General features: G+C 32.1%; 1 protein-coding gene and 1 long non-coding RNA gene across 5 annotated transcripts in view; one reads left to right on the forward strand and one right to left on the reverse strand.

Moving 5' to 3' along the window:
• LOC122631085 overlaps window positions 1-12,041 on the reverse strand; it is a 91,580-nt gene that overhangs the window by 16,856 nt on the left and 62,683 nt on the right. The window lies entirely within an intron of this gene.
• LOC122631009 (sodium/calcium exchanger 1) overlaps window positions 1-12,041 on the forward strand; it is a 75,243-nt gene that overhangs the window by 12,767 nt on the left and 50,435 nt on the right. For 3 of the 4 annotated variants that reach the window (XM_043816176.1, XM_043816184.1, XM_043816201.1), the window contains exon 3: window positions 2,893-2,984. In XM_043816176.1, the coding sequence (XP_043672111.1) occupies window positions 2,893-2,984 (92 nt within the window). Of the gene's footprint in view, window positions 1-2,892; window positions 2,985-4,279; window positions 4,283-12,041 lie in introns of all 4 variants that reach the window. The other variant, XM_043816192.1, reaches the window with a different exon arrangement.

Genomic DNA, 12,041 nt, shown 5'->3' on the forward strand with positions numbered 1-12,041 from the left:
ATAGATTTTGTTTGTTTGTTTGTCTCTTTTAATTTTCGACTGAGGGAAAAAGTTACGTTGAAAAAAAAAAAAAAAACAAAACAAAAAAGAACAAAAAAGAAAAAGAAAAAAGAAGAAAGAAAAATAAAGTTTGAGATATAAAATATGAAGGTATTCTAAGGAATTATCGTCGAATTATAAGTTTCGATATTGAATTGATGCAAATTTTATATTTTCCGTGTAGTTCAACTCTGAGATTTTAAACATTTTTCTCGTTCCCTCGTACTTGTAGTTCACACGGATGAAAAGCAACGAAGCGACAGCAAAAGAGGGGTAGTTTACGTTACGTAACCGTGTAAACATACGACGGCGCGTGTATAGAGAATGTCTGCGCATATTTCACAGTCGGTCTTCCGCTTCTCTACTCGAGGCAACAGTGGAAACTTGATTTTTCATATCACCATCATTTTTCTCTTCTAAACTAAATAACAAAGACGATCATTTGCCTCTGTGATTTTGAGTTTTTTTTATTTTTCTCTTTTTTCTTGGTCTTTCTTTTTTTTTTTTTTTTTTCTTTTTAAGACATAGGTGTAGGTATATATATCATACTGGAAATAGTGAAGTCGTACGGTCTACTTTGAATCTTTTTTATAATCCATCAAGACTCGATACACTTTTATGATATTTTAAAATATTTTCTTTTAAAATTACCGAAGATATGGAATTTTCATTAAATTGCTGCTGTAAAATAAACTTTAAGAATGTTAAATACACGAAAAGATATATATATATATATATATATATATATATATATATATATATATTGAAAATGTAGGAGGATTTTCCATGATGATATACATAGGATAAAATGTTGAAAATGTCAGATGTATATAGGTATATAACTAGTAACTTGGTTTAATTCTTCTAATTTTATCGTTCTGCGAGGAAGCATTATGCGATGGACGCGTCAGCTTTTCTATTTTCCATGGCTTAACATTTTCATTAGTGAGATTCTAAGGGCAAATGGTGATAGCTGACATTTACCATCGAACAATTCATTTGTCTCGTCGACATTGGATCCACTTAAATTATTCTATTATTTTATGTACCTTTATTGCGATAATTGCAGAACGATTTTTCTTTCTTTTTTTTTCTTTTTTTTCATTTTTTCCTCTCCTTTTTCTATCAGCTCAAGCTGTTATCTATCATCGTCTACGGCCTTAATTTTATCTCACTTTATTTAATTTCCTTCATTTTCGACACTTTGGAAAACGAAAAAAAAATCGAACACCACTAGATTGGATTGGCTAGATCGTTCGATTTATAACGAGCGATGTTCGTTGAATGGGTACCTTGTCAAGAGAAGGTACGAAACGAGATTGGTAAAATAAGAAAAACTAGGAGAAGAAAGAAGAAAAGAAGAGGAAAAAAGTAAAGAGACACCATCACTTCTATCTTGTTCTTCTTCTTCTTTCAATTTATCTACATATCGAGTCGGAAATTCCAATAAGAAAAATTGATTTCCTGTAAGCTGCTCAATTGGATGTTTTAATCAATTAAGATTAATGAGACTTAACGAAAGGAGATAATCCTTTGAGTGGCGTATATTATATTATATAGTCGGCTCGTATATTCATTATTTATGTAATAACATCTTATGTATATACCGATCAATATTTTAATTGCAGTATTACATATCCTTTATAAGATGATATAAAAAGATATATTTATAATTTGTAACTATCGAATTTTACAAAATACAAACAAGTTTTCCTGCTAATTAATATTTCCTCGTAATATTGTCTTAAACTGTTCTTAAACTTTTTGTACTGTAATAGTCTGATAATGTATAGTCTGTAATACTCCTTTATGAAAAAATTAAAGTGCTAACTCTTTCATATCCTCACTTAACTCTTTAAGTATGTGGGACAAAGTAAGTTCTTATTTTATCTCAGCGGTCGAGTATATTACTTACTACGAAAAAAAAAAGAAGAAAAACCAATGAAATAATTCAGTATACAAATGTGAATTCTTATTCACAACTTATTTTTTACTCCTTCCAATACTTAATAAAAACAAGATTGACAAATAAAGCATTTTGTGAAGACAAAGCAAAACAAGAAATAGAAGTTTATCCTTTTCGAAAGAAAACAAATTCTCTCTTTTTTTTTTTGGATAAATTTCAAACATATTAATTATTTTTTAGAAACTATTTTTAACAAAAGTCATTAAAATTTCGAGTTACCTTAAGGGTGGACACGGGGTTATTAAGTGGGCAAAAAAAAAAAAACCTGAAAAAAAAAGAAATAAGATTAAGAAGAATGATCTATTTTTTTTTTGATCCACCCTTTTATAACAGAAATTAAAAATATTTATAATTTCCATCGAAATTAAATATTACATTATTTCAATTCACTTTAACTAAACGTTAATAAGGAGCAACAAAATTTTTGTTTCGTTTGCATCGACGAACACAAAACGAGCGAACAAGTATTAAAATGAATACATATATTGATCGAAGACGATGATAGTATAACGTTTTAGAATTGTGCACGGTATCGTAACTATCGGTCGACTCTTCGGGTCTCTACGGACGATGGGTTGGTTATCGTCACGGCGTGGCTTCAAGTGTAAGGTCAGAGTTATTTTAGAGATAACCACGTTACCTTCGACCTCGTCCCCCTCCCTCTCAAGCTATCCCCTTTTCTCGTCTACCTCTCTCTCTCTTCCTCGTTATTCCGAGGATTTACATAAATAAAATAATAAACGATGACGCGCGCGCACAAGAAAGAAAGAGAGAGAAAGAGAGAGAGTGTTCTCTTATCACATCCCATTCCTCCCATCACCCTTTTTCGCACAATTTTTCGTATCTCTTATAATCCTCTTTTTTTTGTTTTCTTGTTTGGATTTTAGAAAAACTGTCAGTATGGAGATCATCGAGGAAGACTCTTACGAAAAGGACGCTCTCTTTTACGTTGAACTTGGAGAACCACAGTTACAAGGGGGTAAGTTTTAAATAGATATAATTATCATTATGATCTATGTGTGTCCTACTATTTTCATGTTCTTTTAATTGATTTCAATTACCGTTGAAAAGTCACGGGTCATTAGTCGCGGTGTTTCTACGGTAGGAAACGGTAGGAAGAAAAAAAGAAAAAAGGAGAAAAAAAAAACAGAAAGAAAGAAAGAGCTGCAAGAGATGAATGAGAGTGGTCTGACGATGAATGGAGCCGATTATAGTCTCTCGGTGATTCTAAACTATTTTTCTTTTCTCTTTTTCTCTCTTGTGTTTTTTATATTTTATTTTTTTGTCCATTTTTTTGTCCTTTCTTTTCTAATTCTTTTTTTCCTCCTAATGAAGATTAATTCGTTCGAGGAGATCGTCGATCGGTGTGCCTCATAACTTTTTGAAACCGCACGGAATGGGAGGGTTGGAATTCTAGGAATTTCATTCTATATATCTCTGTTAGAATCTATACGGAGAGAACATTTTTTTTCTCCTCATTGTTTCACCGTGTTTTCTAAAGGAAGGAAGAAAGAAAAGACGAGGTGCACTCGATTGCAACGAGAAACGGTATGGGCATTCATCCTTCTTATATTATTCTTCTATGCATTCGGGGAATGTCTTTCTTTTACGCTTTCTCGCATCGCTTTCAATCAATAACGATGCATTGATCTTAAATAGATGAAATATATCTATCAGGTCAGGTGAGATCTGTATATATACGTATCTAAACATGTGAAAATATATTTATCTCCAAGAAATACAGTATTCTATTACGTTCCCTTCTTGATTGATTTGTCATGCTTTCGTCGATATTATATTTGGATTACGTCCCACTGAACGTAAGTTTTGATAAATACGTTGTAATTATCATGTATGGTATACATTTCGATGATATCTATTTCATTTTTAATAATAAAGAACATATTAGACGCCAAATGTATTTTTATGTAATAGAATGTAACCAGAGCTACGTAAGTTTCTAAGCGTTTATAAAAATCAATTACTACTTTTCTTGAGACTTTTCATGCTTGTAACTAGGCTTGTAGTTTTACAATCTGATAAACGTTCGGATTAAAATTTCTCGAAAAAAAGAAATGAGTAATCGATTTAATAAATCATCTAAAGATCTTTGGCGTTCTGTAGTATATGCTGAAAAGTTTAACAAAAGAAAAAAAGAAAGAAACTTCTTTTTCGTTTTTGTAGCTCTATGTCAATCTTATTCGAAGCTTTAGTACAAATAGCATTATAGTTCGTATATATTGCTTCAAAAACATCGATCGATTCCTTTTCAAGAACGTAACTTTTTGTTTTCGGCGATCTAGCGAGCGACTGCGATTTGCATATTACGAGTTTTCCTAACGTCCTCAATGGTAACACTCGCTCCCAAGTTCATGCATATGCATTGCCTTATTTTATTTATAATTATTCTATCCTTCATACTCTCTGTTCTTCTTCTTTCGCGAGATGTACCTATAGCAAGAAGGAAAGATTCGTTCGATCGTTTTAAACGAAGCAAGCGTCGGCCGTAATATCCTGAAATTTGGCTACCAACTCTTTCGGACGCTTCGGCAAAAAAAAAAAAAATAAAAAAAAGAAACAGAAATAATAAAGAAGAAGAAAAAGAAGGAAAATGGGCGAACGGAGAAAAAAGAAAATCTATTGGCTGATCAAATTGATTTCACATCAACGAAGCAAAATCTATGAAGTTGGCAGGAGGGATTAACTCATCGTGATAATTTTATTATTTCTCTCTTTCGCGCGATCAAATAACAAAAAGAACGAGTTATTCCATTCTCGTTTTCATTAATATAATAAAAAACATTATAATCTCTTTTCCATTATTTTTACAATTTTTATAAATTTATCCAAAGCTTCCTTTCCACGGATTATTTTTATAACGAATATATATTTCATAAATACACGTTTTACTTGTTAACAGGTTAATGGCTCGGGTATTTTCTATTTTTAGAGAGGTATATATAATTCCATGAACGATCGTTTGATGATACTTAAACGTGTAGGTGTATATCGTTTGGTATACTAATCGTTTGGTATTACACGTTCTTTTGTATATTAATCACGTGATATTGAGAAGTAATTCGAATTGTTTCTGTCTTGAGATCTGTTAATCCAGCTTTTGGGATGTCATCTCCCGTAGGTAACTGAGAAAGAGAAAGATAAAGACAGAGAGAGAGAGAGAGAGAGAGAGAGAGAGAGAGAGAGAGAGAGAGACGAGAGACGAGAGAAGTGGGAAGACAAATTATTATCCGGCAGCAGGCGGAACGACTCGATGATAGTAGTGGGGTTGGACTATTATTAGCGTGACTCACGTTCCCATTATTTCTGTTGGCGCTTCTGAATGCGCTTAGGCGTTGTTTCTCAATTCAACTTGCGTGCATATCATACCGTCGTCGGATTATTCAAACGCGTATCATACTTTGTCTCACCTTGAAACCTTGAGTTAACCCTAAGACACGTGACAAACTAATTAATGATTTCTGGATGGAAAACGATTGCCGTTATAAAAATGATCACATAAATGCTATTAATAAATGCTAACTATAAATGCTACGATTATTTCATAAATGCTATTATACGTTTAAAAATTGATCATTGTATACGTGTATACGTGTATCGCGTGCATGTATATTCGTATGCTTGTAATTGAACAATTTCGATCAGTATCGATTAGTTTGCCTTTGTTACAATACTTCAATACGTACGATATATTAATATGAATATATTTATATTAAATATTTACAACTCGAGAAAGCAACTCGATATAGAAATGAGTTGAAACAAAATGTGATGTTGAATCAGACTCGACATAGGATCGCGAAAGTTTTGTATTTAAAAAGAAAAATAATAGAAGACATAACGAGAGAATAAGAGATAGAGAAATATGTAGAATAATAATTGTACATAAATAGTTAGATATGTTGAAAAAGGAAATTATATGTTATTACTGCAAGTATGTCCACAGTATTTATCTAAGATAAATCGTTTGAAGTATTAACGAAAAAAATAAAGGATATTCAATGAGAAAATATCGCGAGAAAGTTTCGAGTGATATATCGATAATAATAATAATATCCGCCGATGAAATATTCGCCATTTAATGTATTTCGATACGGATATACATATGTAAGTAGTTACATACATATATATTTATGTAAAGATACAAAGAAATATATAAATACTTATTACGTACATTTATCTATGTATGTCTATATATATATATATATATATACGTGTGTACATATATATGTATGTCCATCATTCATACTAGATATAGAATCTAGAAAAACAATAAAAAGAAGAAAAAAAAATAATAAAATGAATGATATAACAATGACATTAAATAAAGGACAAAATTTAAAGGGTTGAACGTTTTCTCCTCGACTTCGAGAACTGGTTTAAAGAAATAAATGGCGTCGAGACAATAAAAAAGGCAATTTCAAAGGCGAGCATTTATTAATGTGTTTTTTTTACGAGCACGATAAAACGTTACTAAACGTAAGATAATAATACCTTAATATATGCCACGTTCGTAATGTAAGCCGTATGTTTTTTTAAATATCTGTGTATATAAGTGTATAGGTATGTTATATATTTCTACAAATTTTACGCATTGCATTCACCACGTTGTTCTCGGTTGCGTTAACAAAATGTATTTTTATTCTCTAAAAGAAATAAAGAAAAAAGAAAAACAGAGAAACTCGTTTGCCAAAACCAGAATAAATATACCGTTCTCTACGTAATTAACTTTATAATTATAGTATACATTTTTAGAATATTCGAGAATAAAATCTAATTCGAGAGACCTACGTATATATAAACACACACACACACACACACACACACACATATATATATATATATATATAAAGGTATATAACGAATAGAGTCAAATTAGAAGAATGAATGATATAATTAATGAAAAAATAAATAAGTAAAAAATATAAATAAAAGATGACTTCATTTAATTAACGAAAACAAAACCGATCTTCGATCAAAATGAAATCGATGATATAAGGGCGTTGTATGGTTCGATGAAGCATCTAACGATCGAGGAGAAAAAATAGCCGTGAATAGGATACGTTAATAACGAGAGTAATGAAGATTACGATTCTAGTCTCGTCCTTCGAAAAAGAATTATGTTCTTTATCGTGCGGCCATGGCCACGCTTTTCCTCTTATCCTTTTTCCGTTTCCTCCCTCCTTTTTTTTCTCTCTTTCTCTTTTTCCAACCAGCCCATTCCATTTCTCTATTCTTTAACCCCCGTTGCTTGTGCACGCTGATACTTTCGTGATAATGGATCGTTCGTTTCTCTCCTATCCTCTTCTTCCTTTTGTCGCGGTCTCCAGCTGTTCCCTCCTGTTCCTCCCATACCACTGACCCACATTTTAGAAACGCATATTTTTTCCTCTCCTTTTTTATTTTCTTTCTTTCTTTCTTTCTTTTTCTCTCTCTTTTTTCTCCCTCCCTTTTTTTGTTTCTCTCTCTCTCTCTCTCTTTCTATCTATCTCCCCATTTTATAACCACAGCGCAAAGAGTCGTAAAAATACACACATACATACATACATACATACATACATATATGTATGTATATATATATATATATATATATATATATATATATATATACATACATATATACTCTCGCAAGGTCGCACCGCATGCACTCGGATGGGCTTTGAGTGATAAATGACTAAAAACTAGAGGAAGGGGAGAAAGAACACGGGGAGTGGCGTAGGGTAAAAAAGAAAGAAACCTTTGCCTTTTCGAATCGGCCAAGGCCGGGGGACATTGGCAATGAACTTTCGACATCGAATCGTACGAATAATAATATCGTTCCACGTTTTATCTTTATCCTTCTATTGTCGACTCGATAACAAATATCGCTCGACCATGTACCCTTTTATACTTTTTTAAGATTCCAATTGTAGATATTCTTTTTGAATTTCGCGAGATTGAAGGGGAACGATTAAAAGGAGAAAAATAATAAAAGGAAAAAGGAATACAAAAATGGAAAAAGAGAAGAAGAATATCAAACAGATATACGACGATAAATAAATTCCTCGCTTCGATAGATATTCGCGAAAAGCTTTCTTTGATTCTTTGCGAAAGTTAACGCGAAAATGTCGAACCTGCCAATCTCGTTGAGGTCCGCAGTTTGTTTTGTTTTCTATTTCCCTTAGTTTTTCTCTCTTTTTATACAACCACTCCTAGCGTTGACCTACATTTTAAAAACGCCAGTCTCTCTCCTTTCTCTTTTTCTTTCTCTATCTCTTTCTTTCTTTTTCTTTCTTTCTCTCTCTCTCTCTCTCTCTCCCCCTTCATCCCTCCTTTTTTCTTTCCTTTTTGAAAGAATCCTGTTAAAACGCATAAGAAGATCTACTTCACGTCCAAGGTTGCGAAGAAAGATTGTATGTAACGACAAGTGTTTAATGTAAATCATAAAGATACGAGAAGTACTCTTTTCTTTCGATCCCTGAACAATTGGCAATGAAGCTTCGCTCGAAAAGCTTCCCACAGTTTCTATGTAGAAACAGGATTTCGCTTTTACCTCTAACACGTTCATGCTGGAAAATATATAGGAGTTCTTTTCCAGAATGAAACATTGCCGAAACGTCGGGTTCCTCTGTTTCCAACAAATTTTCTTGATAATTACACAACGATGTTTTCTTCCTTTTTATTCTTTCTTTTCTTTTTATTATTGTTGCTTTTCTTCTTTTCTTGTTTTTCTTCTTCTTCTTCTTCTCCTTTTTTTCTATACTTCTTTTTTTCTTTCATAAGTTCCAGAAGGTGAAAAAGGTATAAGGGACGATCGTAAATCGTGACGTATCGCATGTAAGAATCCGTACGATCGAACGAAATGGCGATACTTACAATTAGTCTTTGGTGAGGTCGGTAAAATAATTAAATCGATTGTCAGAAAATTCAATCGGAGTAATTGCCGTAAAGCTCGATGGTAGATGAAGACATTCGAAAGGTGTCACGTCGAAAGACGTTAAATCAGTGTTCAACGAATCGATTCTTTACAGTACTTGCACGGGATTACATTGTACGGGTTAAGATGTATAATTTCATCAAAAAAAGATTTTTTAAGTAACGACTTCGTTTAGTAGAAATGTATTCGTTACTGGAAAGTACACCTCTTTTTTCATTCTATTATTTTTTTTTTTTTTTTGTCAAATGAAAATCGAACGAGCTGCCGATTAACGTTTTCACTTGTAAAATAAATCGTGTTTTTAATTAAAAAAGAATCGAAGCGTATCCGTAACAGTCGGACACAAGGATTTTGGGATATCGAACGTGAATCGAATTCGATTGAATCATTTTCTTTCGTTTTTTTTTTCCTTTTGATTATTTTCTTCTTTTTTCTTTTTCCTTTCAAAAAGACAAAATAATCTGACCAATTAACGATTGGAAACCAACGAACAAATGGGTGTTCCTCGAGTGCCGACGGGTCGTATCATTGAAAAAATTTCTTGTCGCAAAACGTGACTCGATTTTCCTTTTACGGATTAACGGACGACGAGTGAAAAAAAGAAAAGAAAAGGAAAAAAGGAAAAAAAAAAGAAAGAGAAGAAAAAAGACGATAGAGATAGACGTAATTTGAGGATATTCAATCTCGACGTGCACAAATATATTTAAGAAATGTGTTTCTCCCGTTTGTAATACATATCTAATACACCTTTATATCGAGAAAACTCGTCCAGTTGTTCTACGATACGGTAAATCTCTAGAGACGATCGCGGTAATGTTATCAGAACGTAGCGTGAAATCTCATAGATCACGCGAACGTCCATTTGCACGGGTCTCTAGGGGACGTACAAAGAGTTGTCCAGTTGGTACGACGCTTTTCTAGACTTATATATAGTAATACAAGGATATATAATCGAGTATCTCATTCGTTTTGATTTCCTCACTGATTTAGACTTTATTTCGACGAATTTCCAACGAATTCGAGAATGTTTTTACACTTCCATTGGAAACGATATAAAAGATATTTCTAATGGAATAAAAAATTTACGATGTTGTGTACACACACACACACACACACACACACACACACACACACACACACACACACACACACACATATATATATTGGATTTGGCCATTGGTACGAAAGAATGCGATAAGCTTCAAGACGAGATCTCTTTAAAGCTCGATTTATTTCTCAGTGATCTTTGTACGTATTACAAGTGGTATTATAGGTCGGGTCAAGAGATGCTTGCACGAATGGACCTTACTTTCGAGGACTCGATCTCAACCTAAATCAACGCTTAACGAGAACGTTAAAAGGAGTGGAGAGAACGAGAGAAAGAGAGAGAGAGAGAGAAGGGGAGAGAGAGAGAGAGTGAGAGAGAGAGAAAACCGAAAAGGACCGTTGATAAACAATGAGTGTATGTAAAGCGATTAATAACGCTCTGATGACGAACCATTTTCACAACAGCAATATCCTTTGTACGTTCTCATTTTTTATTATGTCAAATTTTCATTCAAACTCGTTTCAAGTCATAAAACTCGGGTCGTTTCAACACGAAGATCATCCAAGTTATTCAAAGAAGGTTAATCGAATGAAAAGCATCGTTGAATATTAATGAAACCGAAAGATAATTTTTACTAGTAATTAACACTTGATTTACAGATTTATATATATATATATATATATATATATATATATATATATATATATATATTGAAATGTCATTTTTTTTCTTTTTCGTTATAATATTAATTCGTATCGTTATATCGATTAAAGTTAACGCAGTTTGTTGGGAAATAATATTTATGATTTTTCTTATTTTTAATATGAAATTAGAAATTCGTCAAATTCTGATGGATTTCGTAAAATTATTTATCAAATCGATAACCTCTTATCACCATATATGTGTGTGTGTGTGTGTGTGTGTGTGTGTGTGTGTGTGTGTGTGTATAGATTTATGAGAAATTATTTACAAATAAAAACGAAAAACTAGGAAAAAAATAAAAGAATAGAGACGAGCGAGAAGGAAAAATATAATATCTAGTCGTAAAATAAGAAGTATGTATTTTCACACTTAAGTCACGTTCTCTTTTTCGATCTACTTCAATAACCCTTAAACCTTTCGCCCTTCCACAGTTTGGCCCTGTTCTTCCTCTCTTCCCTTTGCTCGTCTATCTGACAGGTTATTTCGTACGCTGCCTTCGTAAAAACGCGAGTTTCCCATCGTTTGAAATATACGACGCACGTGTGTCTTCTTGTAACGTGATCTCACAGCCGAAATGTTTTTAAAACTGGAATACTTTGAGAAAAGAAAAAAATGTGAAAAAAAGAAGAAGAAAAAAAGAGGACAAAGAAATCAACCAAATAAGTACTTCGAAAGGAGAGAACTCCCTCGTAAAACTTTCACGAGAGTTGCCAATACTAATTACCTATTAATGCTAAGTATCTTATTTGCCCTTTAATTAGCCCTTAAAAGGATAAAATAAAATAAATCACGTTAATACTACTACGGGTAAAATTTTAAATCTCATGTATTATTTTAACAATCAATTAAAAAATTATGCCAATTAAATCTCAAATGGTAGAACAAAATAATCTCGTTAATATCGTCACCGATGAAATTTTGTTTGAATCTTTTCTTTTCTTTTTTTTTTTTTTTTTTTATCTGAGAAATCAATTAGAAAATCATGTTGATTAATTTCTGAAGGAAAAGAAAAACAAATCACAGTAATTCTATTACGGGTGAAAAAATTTAATCTTAGTATTTTGTTCGAGAGATCAATTAGAAAATATCGCTAATTAATTCTCAAAAGATAGCATTAAATAATTACAGTGAAATTTTATCGTCGGTGAAATTCTAGATGAATATCTTATTTTTCAAACCAACTAGGTAATTATAATAATTATCATAAATAACCATCTAGAATCTTATGTTTCGTCTTGTAATTTGTCCATTTCTTATTCTTTTGAAATAAAATTTCAAGCATTCCTTCAACGAATCAAAGGATCCATTCAATATTTTATAAGATAAAACTTTATAACTCTGCAAGAAAATCA

The sequence above is a fragment of the Vespula pensylvanica genome, chromosome 1, assembly GCF_014466175.1.
Source record: "Vespula pensylvanica isolate Volc-1 chromosome 1, ASM1446617v1, whole genome shotgun sequence".
Classification (NCBI taxonomy): domain Eukaryota; kingdom Metazoa; phylum Arthropoda; class Insecta; order Hymenoptera; family Vespidae; genus Vespula; species Vespula pensylvanica.